A 23,279-nucleotide genomic window follows, 5' to 3' on the forward strand; every position below is an offset into this window, starting at 1 on the left:
TATTATTTGTGTAACAGTTTTAATGATGACATAATCATCCTGAGGTGTTACTCAGAATAGGCGATTTAAAACGGAAATACATCCTCAATCCTGGCAGTTAGGATGCCGGCTGTCAAAAAACATGCTAGCCCACCCCGCATACTAAACGATCGGGATGCCGGCTGTCGGTATTCCAGATTCATCATCCTGATTCTGTCAAAGTTCAGGCGCCGGCCTTCTGATGGCAGCCCGGATGCCGACGTTCAGTATACGACACAGCATTTTGACTGCCTTCATGAGACCGGCCAACATAACTTTGATATAACCAGAATCACGCTGACCGCATCTCTTACAATGTACGGTTTCCTTAGAGGAAGAGGGTAGCCTTGAGGCAATGTGTTTTCCCTTGTACCCATGTGGGCCAGTACAGCCCTGCTCATGAGGGGTGTGGATTGAAAGGTCTACAGTCAATAAGTCGACAACAAAAGGTCAACATGCAATAGGTCGACACGGGCAAAAGGTTGACACAGGCAAAAAGGATGGAAACGTTCGACATCTGAAAAGGTCGACGTTTTTTCACAGGTGTTTTTTTTTTTGTGGCAATTTTAACACCTGTCGACATGGACCCCAAATTAGTGTAGCATATACCCTTGCATGACTCGCATTGCTTGCAATGTTTTGGGCACGGTGCTTCGCTTCGCTCAGCTCACTTTACCATGCCCAGTTGTAGTCCGCGTGGATGGTAAAGTATGAAAAAGTCCCCAAAAATGTTCAAAAGAAAGAAATAAAAAAATTGAGAAACTTAAGCTGACCTTTTTATATGTCGCCCACCGTCATGGCAACCTTTCTCTTGTGTCGACCTTTTGTCAGTGTCGACCTATTGCATGTCATCATTTTGGTGTCGACTTATTGCCTGTCTACCTAGATGCTGTAGACCTTTAATCTGCTTCCCCTCATGAGCATTGGTTCTGTCGACAAGTTGGCTGCATCTAATATTGTGTGCAGAAGACTTTTATATTGCAACCACAGATTGTGCAGCTGTATTGTGTATTTTGTTTTGGCATTGGTATAAATACCAATATATAATATCTCTATCACTGTTAACAACACCATCATCTCCCCCGTTCCCCAACTCCGCTGCCTGGGTGTCACTCTTGACTCCTCCCTCTCCTTTACACCCCACATCCAAGCCCTGGCCCATTTTTGCCGGTTCCAGTTACGCAACATTGCTCGCATCAGGCCCTTTCTCTCACAGAGTGCAACTAAGCTGATCATCCACTCATTGGTCATCTCACGGCTTGACTACTGTAATGCTCTCCTCACCGGCCTCGCTCAATCCCAACTAGCTCCTCTCCAATCTGTCCTCAACGCTGCAGCCAGGCTTATCTTCCTCTCCCGCCGCTCTAATTCTGCTACTCCCCTTCAACAAAATCTGCACTGGCTTCCATTCCCCTACAGAATCCTCTTCAAACACCTCACACTCACATACAGGGCCATCTCTAATTCCATTGCTCCCTATATCTCTAACCTCATCTCCATTCATACACCCTCCCGCCCTCTACGGTCAGCTGACGACTGTCGTCTCTCCTCCACCCTGATCACTGCTTTCCATGCTAGAGTACAGGACTTTGCCCGTGCTGCACCCCTTTAGTGGAACGCACTCCCTCGCTCCATTAGACTCTCCCCGACCTTGCAAAGCTTCAAACGGGCACTGAAAACTCACCTATTCATCAAAGCGTACCCTTTCACTGCATAAACCAGCTGGTTCTCTGACCCCTTGCCTGTTTACATCCTGCTATTTAACCACCACCCCCTCGCTTGCACCTCTTGTAACCTGTCTGTCTCCCCTTCCTACTAGATTGTAAGCTCCTCCGAGTAGGGCCCTCTTCCCTCCTGTTGTCAAAGCCTACTTCTCTTCACATTTCACTCACAGCTCTCCTATACTCCAACACTCAGTGACCATCTTCATACTCTTCGGCCTCCCTAAAACTGAAGAAGAGACCGTAGTATTCCTGCAGGACAAAGGGCTGCTTCCTTCTACAGCCACTTGTCCAAATGGCCACCCTATGCGCCTGTCTATAAAGGAGCGCAAATGGCGGTGCTACATTAAAAGTTGCGGGAAGAAACAGAGTCTGCGGGCCTCGCTATTCTACCCTGGGTGCAGGCTGCCGTTCATGACGATCCTGCGTTTCATCTACTGCTGGTGTGATGAACTCACTTCAATAGAGTTCTGTACTAAGAACTTGAAAATATGCAACAAAAGCACCGTATTTTATAACGCATTGATGCGGGAGGCATGCCAATGTGATTTGATGTCACAGCCTCAACGACAGATTGGAGGACCAGGGCAGATAGTGGAGGTGGACGAGACACTGTATGTGAAACGCCAAGCCAATGTTGGCAGAGTTCTCCCACAGCAGTGGGTGTTCGGAGGAGTGTGCCGGGAGACAGGGGACTGTTTCATGCTAGCAGTTGCCAAGCGAGATGCACCAACTCTCCTCAGTGCAATTGTGGAGCACGTGGCACCTGGCAGCACGATAGTCAGCGATTGCTGGCGCGCCTATAAAACTCCTGAACTGGAGCGGGCTGGTTACAGCCACTTGAGGGTCAACCATCGGTACAACTTTGTAGACCCAGAGACTGGTGCACACACCCAGAACATTGAGAGACTGTGGGGTTGTGCAAAATGGCGCAACAAACGCCAGCGGGGCACAGCCCGCCATCACCTTGATTCCTACATGCAGGAGTTTGTGTGGCGAAAGTGCCTGGCGGGAGACAACGCATTTGCCCGCATTTTACATGCGCTCACTTTGCTCGATAAATAATGATGGTGATTGATTATTGTGTGCTTTGTGATTGATTGTTCTTATAATTTATTTCTGTAATATGTTAATTACACAGTTATTCCCTTAAATTCAGTTGTCCTTAATGTGTCAGGTATGAATGATATTGATGAATGATATTGGATGCTCACAGCCACTCCACTATCAACGTGAACCCGAAGCGTGGCGAGCGCAGCGAGCCCGCGAGGGGCGGCGGTACGCGTCCTCCGACCTTTTCATGCCCTACTATCCACTAGGGCGTGGAGTGAGAATAGAATAGTGTGGCGAGCGCAGCGAGCCACCGAGCCCGAAGCGTGGCGAGCGCAGCGAGCCCCGCGAGGGGACACGGATACCTTCACAGGGAAGCGCGTCCCTTCGCGGGCTTCCCAGGTGTCCGCGTCGCCATGGACACCTGGGAAGCCCGCGAAGGGACGCGCTTCCCTGTGAAGGTATACATGTCCCCTCGCGGGGCTCGCTGCGCTCGCCACGCTTCGGGCTCGGTGGCTCGCTGCGCTCGCCACACTATTCTATTCTCACTCCACGCCCTAGTGGATAGTAGGGCATGAAAAGGTCGGAGGACGCGTACCGCCACCCCTCGCGGGCTCGCTGCGCTCGCCACGCTTCGGGTTCACGTTGATAGTGGAGTGGCGTTGACAATGGGGATGGGACTGACATTGTGTCACTTTTTGTGACACTTTCTGGGGGTTTTGCCCTGCTAAAATCGGGTGCTGTCGCATCGCATGCCATATGGTTAACATGCGATGCGACGTGATCACTTTACATGGTACCCGATGTAAAATCGGGTTTGGGTGGTGATCTCGTCGCGTCGCATCGCATGCCATTTGGTTAACATACGATGCGACGCGATGCAAAATCGGGTTCGGGTGGTGATCTCGTCGCGTCGCATCGCATGCCATTTGGTTAACATACGATGCCATGCGATGCGACGCGATGCCTATACGACCAAAAATCGGGCGCCCGGATAACTCACAAGTACCGGTTAGGGTTGGGGGAGGCCAGGGGGAGGATAAGTGTATTTACTTGACCCCTGTCGGGATTCCCTCCCTCAGGGTGCTTGAGTTTCGATTTTGTATTTTGAAAATGTAAATATATAGAAAACATGTTTCATTAAATGAAGTAGCCATGCTTGGCATTGCTACTATAGGAGACTCAGACTATTACCCAGGCTTGTTGATACCAATCAAACTATTGGGTGGTGCTGCGGTTCTGCTGCCTGAGCATGAATGCCATGTTATAATCCAGTCATCCGCAGGCAGGAGCCGGCATGTGTCCCACCTTGTTTGTTAGTTACAACATGCTCTGCTGCTCCGGCTTCCACTATCCAACGCTCACGTCTTTGATGAGCTGTTTAGCTAAGTCTGTTCTTTGTAACGACATTTAATGTGGGTCAGAAATACAACGGCATGCTAAGGGAACGCCCGACAGTCTGAGAGCTCTATTGTCTTTAAAAAAAGGATAAATGAAAATGTTGGCGCATGCCCCGGATGATGATGTCATAGGGACAAAGCTTGATATCACAGAGCAAACGCTGTAAAATCTGTCACAGTTATGTATTGCATTGCCACGTGATAAGGGTGTGGTATCTTGAGCCAGAATAGATTTGGCACCCCGGCCCCTGACTGTCCTCACTCAGAAGTTTAAAATAAAAAAATATATTTTTTTGTAGATCTAAAATGAAATAATGGCTGATGCTTGTACTGTATATACGGCCATAGAGCATTTTCATGGGCTCTATCTGAGAAAAAAATCTCAGTGGTTTTATGAGGAAATTATATCTACTGTGTAATTAGTCTAAAATACCTCCCTGGGGAGACGTCTGTGGTACTGCTCTGGATATTTGCCCAGCCAAAGCCTTGAGTCATATGTTCCCAGAGAGCCTGCGCTGGTTGCCAGTCAGTATGCTGAGACAACGTGTATCCATCTGTCACACGGACACCTGCCGGGGGGTTTGGTTTGAAAAAATGATTACATTTAATCTAGTAGTTCAGGGACCCAATCCAGAATTTCTCTAGTTCAGTGCTGCCAGGTAATTAGTAAAAGTCTGTGATAAAGTGAATCGATTGCTGTTCAGCTTCTGCTGCACTACATATTCCAGCAATGTATGGGATTCCTAGATAAGGGGTGATGCAAGCAACTGAACAAAGTCTGGCATTAGCTTTCATTTAGTAAAATATTGATTAATGGCAGTTAGGTCATGTTACCTGTATTTGCGTGTTTGCATTGATTATCCGCTTTCAATACAATACATGTTGGTCATATGTCATATGTGTGTCCTTATGTCATAACTTTACACCTACAGCCACTTGCTCTTGGAAATGCCTATGTGCAAGTGCAGGCAGTAAGGGGGCAAATGCACGTTACAGCACCCCTTTGCGATTGTTCCTGTTGTCAGATAAACAGATATTGAAATACTGTAAGCATATTTTGTCGACCCGACTTAGATCGACAGTCATTAGGTCGACATCATTGGGTCGACCGGCAACTAGGTCGGCATGGATAAATGTCGACATGTGTCTTGGTTGACATGGGACAATGTTGACATGGTTTTAGGTTGACAAATATGTTAGGCCGACATGGGTTAGGTCGACAGGTTGCGAGATCAACATGGGTTTTTTCACTGTTTTTTGAGCCGATATGTGCCGACAGGTGGTATTTCATACCCTACCATCCACTAGGGCGTGGTGGGAGAATAAAATAGTGTGCCGAGAGCAGCGTGGCACCGTGCCTGAAGCACCGCGAGCAAAGCAAGCCGTTGACTTCCAACTGTGTCGACATTCGGGTAAAAAAACAGTGAAAACCCCATGTCGACCTGTCGACCTAACACATTTGTTGACCTAAACCCATGTCAACCTTGTCCCATGAAAACCTTGTCCCATGTCGACCTAGTTGCCTGACGACCCAACGGTGTCAACCTAATGACTGTCGACCTAAGTCTGGTCGACAATACGATCCACACCCGTCTGTGCACGGCATGTAAGGCTGTGTATTTCTTAACTTGCTTGCCACTCACGCTGCCCATTTACAGAGACATCTCTGCTCACAATCAAACAAGAACTCAGCATTCAAATACACAAAATTGTGGCAATATATACGCCTAGATCTGCTTCACCCATTCCCAGACCCTGATCCCTATCCTCCCCAAAACTCCCACTTATCAAGTCTACCCACCTTAACATACGCTCTGCTCCTATTAAGATCCATATTTCTGGACACAAAAGCACAAAATAATTAGGACACATGTATTATTATCTTTGCAGGGTCCATACTTCCAAAGTCGCGAACATGTTCACATTGCTTTAATAATTTTATTAAAGTGCATATTTATTTATTATCAGTTATTTATATAGTGCGCCGCACACATGTTCCATGGCACTTTACAGAGTATAGTTGAACATTCACATCAGTCCCTGCCCCAGTGGAGCTTACAATCTATATTCTCTACCACGTGTACATGCACATACAGACATTTTTGGGTTAATTTTATTGGAAGCAAATTAACCTACCAGTATATTTTGGATTGTGGGAGGAAACCGAAGTACCCGGAGGAAACCCATGCAAGCACGGGGAGAATATACAAACTCCGCACAGTTAGGGCAATGGTGGGAATCGAACATATGACCTCAAGAAAGTCCAGGAGCAGAGCATTGTGTCCCTCCTGGAGAGGGTCATGTTGGGAGGTATGAGGCAGTAATGCTAACCATTACACCTTATTTCCAGCACCAGTATTACGTCTTACTATTTTGGATTATGCAGAACATATTTTGGCCACTAATATCTTATTCTTGATTTTTTTTTTAGGGTGAGAGGGGTATTGTTGGATTAGAAGGATCGCCTGGTTTACCTGGATTCCCAGGACCTGAAGGACCACCTGGGCCTCGGGGTTCAAAGGTGAGAAAACAATAATTTTTTGTGACCTTTACAGGTAGCAATGAATAATGCCAATGTGGCTCTCGTACTTTTTTCTTCACAATATGATGGTTAAAGGATTAACAAAATTTTTGCATAAAAAAATTGTGAGTTTCACTAGTGCTTTATATCCTGTCATTAGGTATTCACACTTGAAGGTATTCACACTTCATTTGATATTAGCTGGTAACAATTGGTGCTCTATTTTATAGTGCGACTGCAAAAATTGTTTAACACACTAGATGGCAGTAGAGTCATTTTAAGAAGCCACTAGTGCTCATAATTGCAAAATGATATTTTCAAAGTGACTAGTAGACCATTACTTGGACCAATCATTCTTTTATTTCCACGGATAGATAAAGAAAGGTAGATACAGAGTAGGTAGAATGTGTTATTGAAACAGATGTGCTCAATGTGGTATATCTATCCAAAATAGTAATGGGGGGGGGGGGGGGGGGCATTTTGCAGTGCTGGCGGGGTCATTCATAATCCAAATGTCATCCTGTCTTATTGATGTTTATTGATGAATGCTATATTACAGTACATACAGCTCTGTCAGTCTGCTTGAAAACATGAGATTAATAATAGTAAGACATTATATTAAGATTACCATCACTGTAGAATGTTGTTCAACAGGGGCTCTTTTCCCTCGTGGGGGTCCATGACTCCCATAGAGTGAGAGTAGAACCTGGGGCGAGCGCAACTTCAAAGCACTCACCCCCGCCCCTCCGGTCAGTGTACCGGCGGTCGGGATACCAATGTCGGTGTATTGCAATACTAGCACTGTGTTCTTGTCATTGCTGAATAGGTGTGACACCTGGTCCTAAAATTTATGAAATATAATGGATTTACGCATAGTACAGGTGGACATTCTTTGGGCTCATAGAATATACAGTAGAAAACAGCTCATACATTGACTACGTACTATAAACATCACAAAGACCCTTTGTGATATCAGTAGCAGTGGCTTATAGTCAATGCAAAGGCTTTATTGTAAGAGAAAATCAGTAAACAAATATATAAAACAATTAAAACTTTTTGGGATAAATTGTCAAAATAGTCTAAAGAAGTCTAGCAATCACCCAAGTTCCCATTGTAACTGTAGAACAACCAGTTCTGCTAATGGGGGCAGATGTAGCTACAGGAGGCTGTAAAATAATCATAGCTGCTTTTTATTTTTTTCAAATACTTTTAAACATTATAGTTGTTCCACAGAAGTAACAAGCTGTATATTTCATAGGACAAATGATCTATTTTCAGTATTATAACTTATTCTTTCTCTGCTTTTCTCTTTTCTTAGGGTGACGATGGATTTACAGGACCCGTTGGACCCAAAGGAATAAGGGTTTGTTCATTCCCATTCTTGTCATTGATATTAGAAACATAATTGTTATGCCATTGAATCTATTTTTATATTTTGCATTTATTTATTTATTTATTTATTAACAGTTTCTTCTATAGCGCACACATATTACGCAGCGCTTTACAGAGCATAGTTATGAGCAAAAACACATAACGAATTACAGCACAAGACAGTTTAGGACAAGTACATGGTAAATATGGATAGTTGCATCAGGGGACAGGACACTGAAGCAATCATCAGGGTGGCAGATGTTTCTATATTCTAAGAAAGGCACATGAGGAGAGAGGGCATTTGACCTCTTTAATATTGGTAGCATTGGGTATACTGATCTCTGCTGCCTTTTTTGACTCTTTTAGCTATATTAGTGATTATTATGAATGATCACATAAGAGGAGATGGGGAACACCATTAAAATGGCTGACCATACAGGGCCTGTTGATTATGGATTTGCTGTAAAATATTGTTAAGATGAAGGCAAACTCTTAGATAAGTATATTATTTTACTGTGAACATTTATTTTCAGAAAGAAAAAGAGATTGTAGAGGGAATCCAATCAGACCCAAAACAATTTCCTACATTTTGTGTAATTTTTTTCAAAAGAATTCTATTGACCTCCATTTTTTACAGCCAAAAATATAAAGTTTTTCAGGCAAAAACACAAGGATTGTGATAAGTTGACAGACCTAAGTGTTTTTACTATCACAGCCATGAATATCAGGATATCAGGGATTTTTTTCTCACCTGCTAATTGGCAGGTAAGAATAACTCCCCAATGAATGCCAGCTTTGGATAGCCACCAGGGGATCAATTAGCCACAGTAAATTACCATGTTTTGGCCCTGTATCTTTTTAATGAGCCGCTTTATAATACGTCCCCTGACTACAGAATCCTATCATTTCATGCAATTTTTCCTTTTGTTGAACTGAAAATGAACAAGTGGAATGGTTTTTTTGGATGCAAAATAAAAAGAGGCGTCAAAAAGCATATTTTGATTAATTAAATAATTTGGAAAATCATTCTCTTCCCAGGGACCACCAGGAATTCCAGGGTTTCCCGGAGCACCTGGGCTGCCTGTAAGTACTAGAGCATGTTTTTTGGGTGCAATTCCTACTTTTTAAATATTGCACAGTAGAATCTGATTGGTTTCTATGGACAACATCCCATCTTCAATAGAAATCCCATCTTCAATAGAACTCCCATCTTAGTAAATTTGGGTGCCGAATATCCTTCCGACAGTCTGCATTATGACGGTCAGTATACCCACATCAGAATCCCGACTGTTAAAAGCCTAAAAGTCGGAATTCCAACCTACAGGGGCTAGTCTCCCTTGCGTGGGTCCACAACCTGTAGAAGGGAGAATAGAACCTGTGGCGAGTGCAGTGATCCACCGAGCCCGCAAGGGGCTTTGTTGCATTCGCCCCATTGTCTGAGTACCGGTAGTTGGGATTCCATTGTCAGTCTACTGAATGTCGGAATTCCTACTGTACCCAGTAAATTTACCCTACAGAGTGGTTGGAGATACATGACCAAGCAGCTTCTTCTGTTTACATTTGTGCTATTACTAATGTTTCTGTTTTACAAATAGTATTTTATTTCTTTTTCAGGGCATTCCTGGCCAAGATGGAGCCCCTGGGCCTGCTGGTATCCCAGGATGCAATGGGACAAAGGTACAAAGCTGTATTTTATTTTATAAAGTGTGTTATTTAACTTATAAATTGAAATTGCACTGAAAGACCAACAACTGTCTGTTTCTGCTGATAATTAATAATAAAGTTTGTTGATAGTCTAGCAAAGATGACAAACAGACATGAATTTCGCTAATATGATAGCAATTCATTTAAACGAAAGCGCCACCTGAGCAACTTCTGGCAGCTTACTAGGATAATACCCCATTCACACCAGCCAAATTTCCCCGGGTTGGCCCGGGAACAACCTGGGTCTAGTGCTGGTGTGAAAAGTCCTGCACCAAAATCCCACGACCCATGCCTGCTAGCTACCAGGGTTGCTCCCGGGACCTTCCCGGGATACTGGCCGGTATGAAAGGTACAGGGACATGTCCCTCCTTCCCGGGTGGCCTCTGCTGATGCTGATTGGCTGTGCAGGGCAACTTGTGGTTTTTCAAAGGCACGCAGAAGCATCACACAGAGTGGAGGAAGATAACGTGCAAGCTCTGTGGCACAGTAGACCCCAGCAGTGCTTTTTAACCCCTGTAAGCCTGAAAGCATGCAATGTTTGCAATGTCTTGGATAAATGATGAGGTGAGAAAGTTTCTAAACATTAGAGGGGTGGAGGAGATTCAGAGCCAGATTACAGGCACTGTTATTGATGCCCAGGTATACCATAACATCCCTCTCTCTAATGACCTCATCTTTGTGGGCCTAAACAAAGCCATTTCTAATGATATTCTCATAAATATGCAGGGGGTACTTGTGTATTTTGGCGGCGCCCGATTTCTGCATCGTACGATGAACGTATCGCATCGCATGCCATGTACCCGATGGCATGCGATGCGATGCGATTTTGAGCCCCTATACGATGAAAAATCGTGTAAGCACCCTAAAGGGTGCTTTTGAGCACCCTAATGGGTGCTTACAATGTTAAATGCACCCCCACGCCACCCCCCCACTATAAACGTGAACCCGAAGCGTGGCGAGCGCAGCGAGCCCGCGAGTACGGTACGCGTCCTACGACCTTTTCATACCCCCACTATCCACGTCGGCGTGGAGTTGAGAATAGATTAGTGTGGCGAGCGCAGCGAGCCACCGAGCCCGAAGCGTGGCGAGCGCAGCGTGCCCCGCGAGGGGACGCGGATACCTTCACAGGTAAACGCGACCCTTCGCGGGCTTCACAGGTATCCGCGTCCCCTCGCGGGGCTCGCTGCGCTCGCCACGCTTCGGGCTCGGTGGCTCGCTGCGCTCGCCACACTAATCTATTCTCAACTCCACGCCGACGTGGATAGTGGGGGGATGAAAAGGTCGTAGGACGCGTACCGCCGCCCCTCGCGGGCTCGCTGCGCTCGCCACGCTTCGGGTTCACGTTTATAGTGGGGGGGTGGCGTGGGGGTGCATTTAACATTGTAAGCACCCATTAGGGTGCTTAACATTGTATAAGCACCCATTAGGGTGCTTATACAATGTTTAATCGCATCGCATCGTATGGCATTGTATGCCATGTACAATGGCATACAATTTCAAAATTGTATGCCATCGTACACTAACCACCGAAATCGCGTCGCATCGCATACCATCGCATTCGTTATGGCATGCGATGCGATGGGCGCCGCCAAAATACACAAGTACCATGCAGGGTCATCCCGGGTTCAGTATGAATGGTGCCGACCCAGGATCTCTCTGCTTCAAAAGCATGTGTAAATGAGGCCCGGCCTGGGAATGTATGCATTTGATTCCCGGGTTGGACCCTGCATTTTTGGTGTGAATGGGGTACAACTCATTAGTAGCACGCCAGGGTCTTTATACAGAAGCTGTCTGGCTGACAGCGGCATGACCGATCATGCCGCAGAGCACACGTTATCCTATTCATGTGGTTGAGTGTTGGCAATAACGCAATTAGATTGTGGTCACAAGTCAGTTGAATTTTCCAGAAAAGTGTGTATATATGGTATATTCCAAGTGAGCAGTGTTCATGCAATCTTATTACTGGTCTCTGATTGTAGGGAGAACGTGGTTTTACAGGAACTCCCGGTTTTCCAGGCGGACAAGGTCCACAGGTAAGAGCGGGCTTACTTAATGTATCTGGTTCATGCTATGTCCCACTTTTCTAAATACAGTATATTTATTTTAATTATCCACTACTGGTATTTTTGTTTGTTTCTAAAATCTCAACCTACACTAGGTACCTTATTATGTTTGTTGGCATTGCGTCTTAGGCAACTGTGGTAGCCACACTGTCCTCAATACACCCTAGATATCTACCAAAAATACAGTATCCAATTAAATAATTTTCAAAGGAAATTGTGCAGCAAAGCCCATTGAATTTTATATTTATTTATTAACAGTTTCTTATATAGCGCATACATATTACGCAGCGATTTACAAAGTATAGTTGAACATTTACATCAGTCTCTGCCCCAGTGGAGCTTACAATGTATATTCCCTACCACATGTACACACACATACAGACATTCTAGGGTATGGGAGCCAATTAGCCTACCAGTATATTTTTGGATTGTGGGAGGAAACCGGAGTCCCCGAAGGAAACCCACGCATGCACAGGGAGAATATACAAACTCTGCACAGTTAGAGCCATGGTGGGAATTGAACCCATGACCTCAGTGCTGTGAGGCAGTAATGCTAACCATTACACCATCCTTTCCACCCTTTTATATGGTAATGCAAGCAAAAGTTGGTGTTACCCACCTCATCTAACCCCCAAAATGCATCATTTTCAGGGTTTTGCACCTACAATCTCCATTTTGGACATTCTGCCCATGGTATTGTATGCTTCTTTGCTATACAATCCAAAAACGTCTTCAATTTGGTCAATGTGCGGAATGCAGCAAGCATAGCAATTTACTTGTGATGCATTCGTGATTCTCTGCATGGATATTGGCATCTAGTAACGCATTATCATAAAGTTTTCAGCATTGGACAGCTCTTGCAGTAAGAACTGTCCTTTGTGCTGATAGGACTTCTGGGTTTAGGACCCGGAGTACTATCTGTGCATGCAACGACAGAACGCATGCCATTGGCTGTCCAGGGAGGGATCTGGTTGGATCTCTCACAGCAGGAAGCCACGGTAGAAGCCAGTAGTCTTCTATAGAGCAACTCTGATTTAAAGATGGTGTTGCCAAAAGCATCCAAGCCACATAGTGTACGGATTCTGGGCTTGGTGCATATGCGGAGCTGGGCCAATCCTCTGAAAGATGCATCTTGGGAGTTTGGGCCGCTGGCTGCATCTCGCCCAATATGAGCAGTAGTTATTATGTAATTGCTCTTAATGGGCGAGATTCTCTAATATTCGTTGCTCAGCTCCGCCCCCCTTCGCCTCTCTTTGCATACATAATTATCGCATATGCACTAACATATGTGATAATTATAGCAAAGGACAGCTCTTGCGTTAAGAGCTGTCCTTTGTGATGAGAGTCTCCGGGTCCCAGCAGGTCCCGGCGGCTCCCCCGCCCTCCCAGCTGCTGCTGCGCCGGGCTCTCCTCCTCCCTGCACCCGGAAGAAGATCAGTGCAGGGAGGAGGTCACAGGTCCGGGCAGCACTGCTCTGTGCTGCCTGGACACAGGTGAGGGGGCAATGCGGGATGGCGGGGGTCCGTGCGGGGCGGCGGTGGGTTCGCGTTAGAAGCCCATTGGCTTCTATGGGGCATCGCCAGATTTTTCTGGCGATGCCCCCCGCCGCGATAACCCGGCGGGGGATGCATCATTTTTACCTTAGAAAATCTCCCCCAATATATGTATTGACCAAATATATGGAGACCTAAATTTACTGTTATAGTTTTTGTAATGATATAATGATAATGATTTGATAGAGTTATAATGATATATTTTTTATATTGTTTTCAGGGTCCTCCTGGATTGCCAGGTTTAAAGGTAAGTCGATAAAAATGTTGTGTCCAGGTGCTGATAAATCAGGTACACCAAAAGCCGCAGATTTTGGGATGGGCACACAGCATCCCTGAAAGGCTATGTGTTTATAATTGTATTTGTTGTAGGCCTCACATTGTATACAGTATATGTGACAAATTGTTTGAGGAGGTTAGCAAAAATCTTGACAACGGAAACGCTGTGGATGTGATTTTCCTGGATTTCGCTAAAGCCTTTAATACGGTACCACACAATAGGTTGATAAATAAAATGGAGGACATGGGATTTGGTGAAAATATCTGGGTAGGGAACTGGCTGTAGGGAACAAAAAGTGGTTGTGAACGGGGCCGTATCAAGTACAATACCAGTACTAAGTGGAGTGCTTCAGGGTTCAGTTTTGGGACCCATTTTGTTTAATATTTTTATCAACGATATTAAGAGGGGGTTGCTCAGCAATGTATCCATCTTTGCTGACAACACAAAACTAAGCAAAGTTATTAAATCATCGGAAGATGTCACCACGCTTCAAAAGGATCTTGCAAATCTAGAGGAATGGGCTAAAAAGTGGAAGATGAGGTTCAATGTGGATAAATGTAAGGTCATGCACCTTGGGAGACACAACCAGTGTGCAAGCTATAATCTGAGCTGGGAGGAAATGGGTAAGTCAGTACCCGAAAAGTATCTAGGAGTCCTAATAGATAGCAACCTGGGATGTAGTGGCCAATGTAATGTAGCAGTAAAAAAGGCCAACAAAACTCTAGCATGCATAAAAAGGGTCATGAAAACTAGGGACTCAAAAGTAATTATGCCCCTCTATAAATCAAACCCTGTTTTCTACTAGAAAGGAAGCAAGGACGCGGGGGCATGAGTATAGATTAGAAGTAAAAAGATTGTGTACAGTTAGAAGAAAAAAATTATTTACGATCAGAGCAGTCAAACTCTGGAACTCTCTCCCCGGAGAGGTGGTGTCGGCTTCCACAATAAATGCGTTCAAAACAAGGTTGGACAAACTCTTATTGGCTAAAAACATCCAGGGGTATTAATAAGAAACATAATCTGTAATATACAAACATAATATACACATAACTAGGTTGAACTTGATGGACGCAAGTCTTTATTCAGCCTTACCTACTATGTAACTATATGTAACTATGTAACAGCAAATTCAGATTGGACAGCAAAGCATAGTAGAATAGTGGCACCGGTGACATTAGTCATGTGAAGTTGATGAAAGGGAGTTGCCCAAATCGGTCATAGATATTCCAGGGAGTGTGGTGTTGAGTTATGATATCATACCCCTGTGCCACACCTAATGCCTATTACATGTATGAAGTGGCAGCTCCACAGGTAAGAAATCACCAGGTACTTGCCCTCCGTGTCAGCATCTGGAACTCAATTTGAATCAAGACACTTAGGTAGGCATAGTTGTAGCACCTGCCATTTACCCACAAGGTTATTGTTAGGAAGGGTGAAGCCTGTGTATCTTCCATCACTTAGGGCATTCAAGAATTTAGAGGTTACAGTATATGTGGTTGGGTGCCGGATCGGGTCCCGACAGTCATGATCCCCACAGTCATTGACCCAACGTCAGGATCTTGACTGTTAAAACACGGACAGACGGGTTCCCGACGGCCACCGGCTATTCTCCCTCGTGGAGGTTTAATATACAATTGCACTTACAATAAAAAGGGACGTGGAGAAGAGCATGAAACTGTTTCTCAAGCAAAACAGCAGTTGGTAACAGTGTCCATAAACCTAAATGAAATCCAATCTTAATGGAAGATCGGTCCACAGGAACGCACACACACACACACACACACACACACACACACACACACACACACACACACACACACACACACACACACACACACACACACACATGGTCAGAAGCAATGGAGCGTTTCAGTATTACCCTTCATCAGAAGGTTAAAACGGAAACGTGTTAAGTGTGGAGTTTTGATGGATCTTATCCCACTGGCGATCCATTGATTATCGCAATGAATTGCTCTTTGGTTTGCAAATTTGCTAGGTTTACTCAATCCAGCACCTAATTTCATCCAAACTTGTTCAGCAGTGTAATGACACCGCATCTTAGACAACAGCACAAGATGATTTTGATTTGCATGGAGTATACATTTCACTATACTAATAACACAACATTACAAATAATAAAATTCACCCTGAAATAAAATTGCAAATGTATATGAATACTGTTGAGTTACCATTCCTGAGTTAAACAGTCTTTATGATAAAATATAAATGTGATTATTTACATAATAGTTTAGTATTTTACAAGAGAAAGATAAGGTAAAGGAAAATTATAATTTGTAATTTGTATTATACTAGGGGGCAATGTACATATTTTGAGCAATAATTGTCATTCATGGAAGGACATTACACATCGTTTCTTGTCGCTTATACTGAAACAGATAGTGGTGTTAGCTGACCGGTTTAAGACTACCAAACCATTAGCTTATCTTGCACTTTATATTTTTGCCACTAGAGGTCACCTGTAAACGTTTTGAGTGCTTAAATCAAGCTACATTGTAATGCCATTTTTCCTTTAGGGGGAGCCAGGAGAAGTCCTTTCTATATCACAGTTTGGACAGAAAGGTGATTCCGGACTACCAGGTCTTCCAGGTTTACCCGTAAGTACCTGTGCAACCAATCATGTGGATCAGTGTGTCCCAATATATGAATTACGCTATAACAGACTATACTTATTGGTAAAAAAAAAAAAAGTAAAATAAATTTAATTTTCTACAAATCATTTAAACAACTTCAAATGCAATTTCATATACACTTTGTATTTTAATGTTATAGTTAATTTATTCCTGCAAATGTAAAATATATAGATTTAAATGTTAAGAGAAAAAAAGCTACTTCATTGTATTGATGGTATTGTCATATCTTGGTGTGTTTTGCCATCACTGTTAGTCATTCCTTTATGGAACATTGTTAATTCTATCCAAATGAGTAGTTAGTATTTTTAATACTATCTAGTATGGATGGGAGTATAGGGATATCTACCCTTTACTTATATGTTGATATTATATAGGATTCATACACAACAAATTGCTTCACTATTTTGTCCTAAGCTTTGGGACACAAGGCCTTACCAGCTGTGTCTGTAATAAAGCTGCAGTCCCGCATGGAAGAAAGTGCTGCATGTTGGATTGTAACTATACCTGTTGTATAAAAACCCCAAGAACATGGTTACTGACAAGGCAGAACAGAAGCCTGGTCATTCTGCAGGGACAGAGCCAACATTTTAATAGATATAACATCTTGGAGAAGGCCCTACTTTTTACTAGCCCTGGAGCCAAGTCATCAGTAATAGCCTCAATTCCCAGTACTATGGCATTTTCTGTGTTTCCCATTAATCTAATAATAATAATGTTTTATGTAGTATATAAAGATGTCCAATATCAGCTCTTTAACGCCTGTTGCCGCCATGAATAAAAAGGCTCAATACCATAGTAAATTGGCAAAGCCTAATAGATAAACTAAATGGGGCAAATACCTCACAGCCTAATTCAAATGCATCTACATTAGCTGTCATTAAAATAATAATATATAGTACTTCCAATGAAATTGAATGTGTATTTTCCTCTACAGGGTCTGCTCGGTCCACCAGGAGTACAGGGTCCGAGTGGGCGTCCTGGTCCCGCAGGTGTACCGGTAAATATTTTGTTACTGTGCCTAATAGTCATTTCCAATACTAGGCGGATTCAGTATAGAATCCCGGCGGTCGGGATCCCGGCGTTCAGAATCCCGACGCCGGAATCCCGACAGCCGAAATGCCGACAAGGGGGGACGTGGATCGCCCCCCTTGCGGGCTCGCTGCGCTCGCCACGCAGCGGGCCCGGTGCCTCGCTACGCTCGGCACGCTATTTTATTCTCCCTCCAGGGGTGTCGTGGACACCCCAGGAGGGAGAAAGTGTCGGCATTTCGGCGGTCGGGATTCCGGCGTCGGGATTCTGAACGCCGGGATCCCGACCGCCGGGATCTTAACTGCATCCCTACTAGGCTATGTCTATCAGATACCCTGTCATGTGTCTTATTAATGTACCTTGTATTTCATCACTGAGTTGTAGTTTAATACCAGCCTCCTTATTCTCTTAAATCGATTTGGCCCTTTTCTACACTATTTCGACCCATGTGAAAAGTGTCAAATCACATGTAATTTACATACCTCCCAACTTTGGGAGTTCAGCAGACGGGACGCTGTTGCTGTGCGCCGGAGGCGCGTTGAAATTTTCGGGGGGGGGGGTGTGTGACCTAATTTGGGGGCGTGGCCTATACTCGCGGCTCTTCCGCGAGGCCACGCCCCCATTTTGCAGCTATGGGGGCATGACCCAGAGGCTCCGTGAGCCTCTAGCCATGCCCCCAGCCCCCTGGCTGCGGGAATAGACGCTGTGCGCATGCGCACAGCGTTTATTCCCCGCTGCTTAGCAGCTGACAGGGGGGACTCCCAACAGCCCCCCCACACCGCGGGACACTGCCGCCCGCGGGTGGGACAGCGGGACAGGCCCTGACAATCGGGACTGTCCCGATAAAATCGGGACTGTTGGGAGGTATGAATTTACCTCAGATTCCGATCTGATGCGTGACTCGTGCACATAGGATTGGATCCGGAGATTGCCAGTGCTGCACCAAGGATACATCAGATCCCTGGGCAGTGAATGCGATCACATGTGATGCACAATATGCCAAAGAACCGCATGTGATGTATCGTACTTGTATTGGAGACTTTAAAGTATGCAATCATTATTATCTGCGGGATACTTATAGGGCAAGATGTACTTAGCTTGAAAAGTGATAAAATGGAGAGTGATAAACCAAAAGTCAATCAGCTCCTAACTGTCATGTTACAGGATGTGTTTGAAAAATGACAGGTAGGGGCTGAGTGGCTGGTGGTTTATCACTCTCCACTTTATCACTTTTTGCAGCTTAGTACATTTTTCCCATAAACTGTTATATCAGAATCAACTTTATTGGCCATGTATACTTGCATATACTAGGAATTGTACTTGGATTGCTGTGCAACAGCCAGTTAGGTACAGTTAAACTGTGACAGATATGCGAACACATACAGGTATAGGCTAGAAGTACCCTGGGGGATATAGACACAGGAAACACATACCCGCCGAGCTGCGCAGCGCCTAGGCAGCCATCAGCGGCGCCAATGGTCATTGCAGCAGCCAGGTAGGTAACAATATAAGCAGAGACAGTACAGTTATCACACAGGGAACACCTACCCGCCGAGCTGTACAGCGCCTAGGCAGCCATCAGCGGTGCCACTGGTCATTGCAGCAGCCAGGTAGGTAACAGTATGAGCAAAGACAGTACAGTTGTAGCAGGGACAGTACAGTTATCGGTACTTGTGTAATTTCACGGTGCCGCCGAGCGCACAGTCTGTCTCAGAAACTTGGCAGCTTGCCAGATGCTCTGTTTAACTGTGCGCGTACCGCTCTAGCTGTTCTCAGCATAGCGCGTGGCTGCTTTCCATATGTAAGCTACGTTATCAGCATAGCGCCAGGCAGCAGCAGCAGCACACTGCCCAGGCGCTGACAGGTCACTGTGGAACTTGTAGTTCCACAGTGAAATAGGCAGTCCTGCGCACCACTGACAAAGCGTCTGAATCCATACTCCCTGCAAGCCGCTAAGAAGGGGGGTATCTGGATTTAGATGCTAAAGCGTCTAGATTTACTAGGGTGTAGGGGTACATAGGGGTGCAATGTGCAAAACACTCTTAAACCTGTTCTAGTCGACGTAACAGCTGTCGACCTTGTTAAGTCCACTATCTACGCCAACCCGAAGCGTGGCGAGCGCAGCGAGCCCGCGAGGGGCGGTGGTACGCGTCCTACAACCTTTTCATACCCCCACTATCCACGTCGGCGTGGAGCTGATTGTATATAGTGTGGCGAGCGCAGCTAGCCACTGAGCCTGAAGCGTGGCGAGCGCAGCGCGCCCCGCGAGTGGACGCGCATAACTTCACAGGTATACGCGTCCCCTCGCGGGGCTTGCTGCGCTCGCCACGCTTCGGGCACAGTGGCTCACTGCGCTCGCCACACTATGTAAAATCAACTCCACGCCGATGTGGATAGTGGGGGTATGAAAAGGTCGTAGGACGCGTACCGCCGCTGCTCGCCACGCTTCGGGTTGGCGTGGATAGTGGACTTAACAAGGTCGACAGCTGTTACGTCGACTAGTGTCATTGTGAACAGGTTTAAGAGTGTTTTGCACATTGCACCCCTATGTACCCCTACACCCTAGTAAATCTAGACACTTTAGATACACCCCCCTTCTTAGCGGCTTGCAGGGAGTATGGATTCAGACGCTTTAGCGTCTAAATTCACCCCATTTGATAGCGGTGTGCCGGGGTGTCGCAGGGAGTCTGGATTTAGACGCTGATAACTTAGCGCTGTGTGAGAACAGCTAGAGCGGCATGCGCACAGAGTCTGGCAAGCTGTCAAGTTTCAAACAGACCGTGCGCGCGGTGGTGCCGTGAAACTACACAAGTACCCAGTTATCACACAGGAGACACGGGATACATATTGCTGAGTGCACAGTTCCTAGGCAGCCATTTGCGGCACCATCTTGAAGGGCTCAACAGGCCATCCTCCTGTAGGGAGAGCCAGCGTGGGTGCTATATTTATCAATCATATAGCAGTGATGTACAATGGGCCGGATTATAATGGAGGCACAAGGGGTCAGTGCCCCTGGGCCCGCCTCTAGCTAGGGGCCCCCTGTGTTGGCATGCATTTTTTTTTAAGCTAAGGGTTTTGTGCGTGGGAGTAGGGTAGTGCTGCAGCTTCACCTATCTGCCAATGTGACAAGGATTAATGGTGCTGAGCATCAGGAGCCAAGGCACACTCTATTACTTTCACTGAGCATCAGGAGCCAAGGCACACAAGTGTGCTGTGCATTACTGGGAGTTGACTTAGTCCCATGACACTTTGCACCAGAGGGCAGAGGCTGAGAGGTTTGTGCTGAGCTCTGATTGATGGAGCTCATTACATGCTTCTCAGGCCCATGGAAAACAGCAGCAGCAGCTTAGTCATGGGAGGGTTTTTAATCAGAGGCAGCACTAGGACTGTGAGGTCTCCTACAGAGTAAGGTGCAGAGGGACAAACACAGGCTTTTCATGTGGCAAGTGTGTATGTGTATGTGTGTGTGTGATATATATAATATATATATATATATAGACTTCTGTGGGGTAATGACGCGGCACTCCAAACTTGTAAATTTCCAATTTCTTTATTGAGACAAACAGCAACGTTTCAATGCAGGTGCATTTTCATACACACAGATGTGTCCACATACATCTTGGTTTTATTGCGCCATGTTTGGCACACTTTGGACTCTGCAAAAGTCACACTTTGTGATTTTTCTAAAAATTTCCATCTATTACTTTATACAAATTCTACTGCTGCAAACAATCCATCCACTTGTATATATACCCCCTGCAGTTGACCAAGTTTATTCTGCCTTTACTCTGTGTTTTGACAGTGTAATATTCTCCGATGCAGTTTGCAGCCAGTAATGACAAGTGCAAGGGGGCCCCCCTGTCTAAAGTACCCCGGGCCCCCCGAAGGCTTAATCTGGCACTGATGTAAATATATATATTTAGCTTACGAATCATCTTGTAGACCTTTATTCGAAAGAAAGGACACAGTCAACAAGCAAATAAGACAAGAACTTTTCTTTCTTTTTCACTTTATTTTATTGTTATAATCACATTTAGAGTGTCACTGTTTATTTATAATTCCATGTGCCTCCTGAAGAGTCTACTCCAAAAAAACTTCCTTTTTTACATCCGTCTCAAGGTGTTGGTGACACCTAGGAGGACTCTCTTCTGAAGCTGCATAGCGCCACCTGTTATTGTTGTTCACTCCCGTTTTCCATCTTGTATACCTCACCTTTCACTTCACAAAACTTAAGGTGCCCATACACACTTAGATTTATCTGCTGATCTGGCTGGTTGGAACAAAAACATGGTTATGGATGAGAGCAAATGACAGTTGACCATTTGCTTGGAAATGCTGGAAAACTGACAAACTGTCACTCATCCATAGCCATGTTTTTGTTCCAACAGCCAGATCTGAAGATAAATCTTACTAGTGTATGGGCACCTTTAGAGTTTCAAATATAATATAAATATCATAAGAAAAATGTAGTTGGTCAAAACAGTAAGATAAATGCTGATAGTCTGGTGTAGACTCATTTTTGTATCTTTTATTTTTAGGGGCCTCCCGGTGTACCTGGAACTCCAGGGCCCAAGGTGAGCAGAGCTTGTTACATCTTGATGATGTTTTTCAAGTAGTTCTTCTTATTATTAACTTAATTCTGTCTATTTTGTATAGGGTAACATGGGATTAAATTTCCAAGGATCAAAAGGACAAAAGGTATGCAAGCTGGCATGTTTTGCTATTGTTCCAATGCTTTTAGAATATTATTGTTATGGTGTCCTGCTTATATATGTACCAATCAGATGCTGAGCCACATATATGGTTTTATTTTAGGGAGATTCAGGACTGCAGGGACCACCTGGACCACCTGGGCAACAAGAGCAACAGGGGGAACCAGGAGAAACTCTGGTCCAGAAAGGAGAAAAGGTAATAAGCCATTCATATGTACGATTGTGTGTAGCCCAGGGCCTTATCTAACATCGGGTATTGCGTACATATGCAGCCTAGTGAACAGGTCTGAATCAGGCCGCCCCCTGTGTGTGCACCTTTATATGCTGCTCTGTGAATGGTGCGTCTGTGTTCTTCAGTATTACAGCTATCTCTTACCTCCTGCAGGGGAATTAAGCTTATTACTTTGCCATAAAGTGGGCTTTTGCAACACTACTACTGCAGATTTATACAAGCCAATTTGTCGGTCATGCATGTTTATTTGATGTGATCTGTGTCTTTTACAGTATATTGATATTTGTGTGGATTTATTTAATAAATCTAGATTTTAACATTCCATTTACAAATAAAAAACACATCTGTGATATTGTATATACAATGTGCTAGCTACATTGTGTTGATCTATAAACAGCCTGTATTCTGGTAGAGCAGATTAATATATTGCCTAAGTTTTGATACCTTCATTGAGAGGTTCTCAGATTTTAGTGGCTGCTTTCTGTTTAACCCTTTTTGCTCTTGAACGAGATCGCCATGCTATTTCCTTTTCATTTTCATATTAATGCATTTGGGAATGAGATTCCCATTTTCCTATGGACTCACCAAAGTTTAATGATATTTTAACTACCTTTCTATATTTCTTGATTTTTAATTATTTTAAATTATTTATTTTGCTAAGGAATACTCACGTGGACCACTACAGAATCCATTGTCCATAAAATTGTGTAGCATGTTCCCTGCTTTATGCACACACATTTCTGTGGTATGAAATAAGTTATAGGGGGACCAAGGGATAAGAGGACATAAGGCCCATACACACTGGGCGACTTTGAGCTGAAAGTCGCTCAAAATAGCAGGTTTGAGCAGCTTTCAGCTCAAAGCCCCCCAGTGTGTATGGCCCGGCGGTGAGCGCTGCTGCGCGCTCCCGCAACATCTTCGGGAAAGACGTTTGTCTGCTGGTTATACCAGCAGATGAGCAGCTTTCAGGACGTCTT

At 44.8% G+C, this 23,279-nt stretch overlaps 1 protein-coding gene across 1 annotated transcript in view; it reads left to right on the forward strand.

Moving 5' to 3' along the window:
• The window catches only part of COL4A5 (collagen type IV alpha 5 chain), a 175,710-nt gene that overhangs the window by 50,242 nt on the left and 102,189 nt on the right, over positions 1–23,279 (forward strand). Inside the window, exons 3-13 of the mRNA XM_083159363.1 lie at positions 6,621–6,710; positions 8,029–8,073; positions 9,120–9,164; positions 9,696–9,758; positions 11,765–11,818; positions 13,622–13,648; positions 16,213–16,293; positions 17,264–17,326; positions 21,897–21,932; positions 22,015–22,056; positions 22,174–22,266. Of these exons, the coding sequence (XP_083015489.1) occupies positions 6,621–6,710; positions 8,029–8,073; positions 9,120–9,164; positions 9,696–9,758; positions 11,765–11,818; positions 13,622–13,648; positions 16,213–16,293; positions 17,264–17,326; positions 21,897–21,932; positions 22,015–22,056; positions 22,174–22,266 (639 nt within the window). The remainder of the gene's footprint in view (positions 1–6,620; positions 6,711–8,028; positions 8,074–9,119; positions 9,165–9,695; positions 9,759–11,764; positions 11,819–13,621; positions 13,649–16,212; positions 16,294–17,263; positions 17,327–21,896; positions 21,933–22,014; positions 22,057–22,173; positions 22,267–23,279) is intronic.

The sequence above is a fragment of the Crinia signifera genome, chromosome 9, assembly GCF_055691185.1.
Source record: "Crinia signifera chromosome 9, ASM5569118v1, whole genome shotgun sequence".
Classification (NCBI taxonomy): domain Eukaryota; kingdom Metazoa; phylum Chordata; class Amphibia; order Anura; family Myobatrachidae; genus Crinia; species Crinia signifera.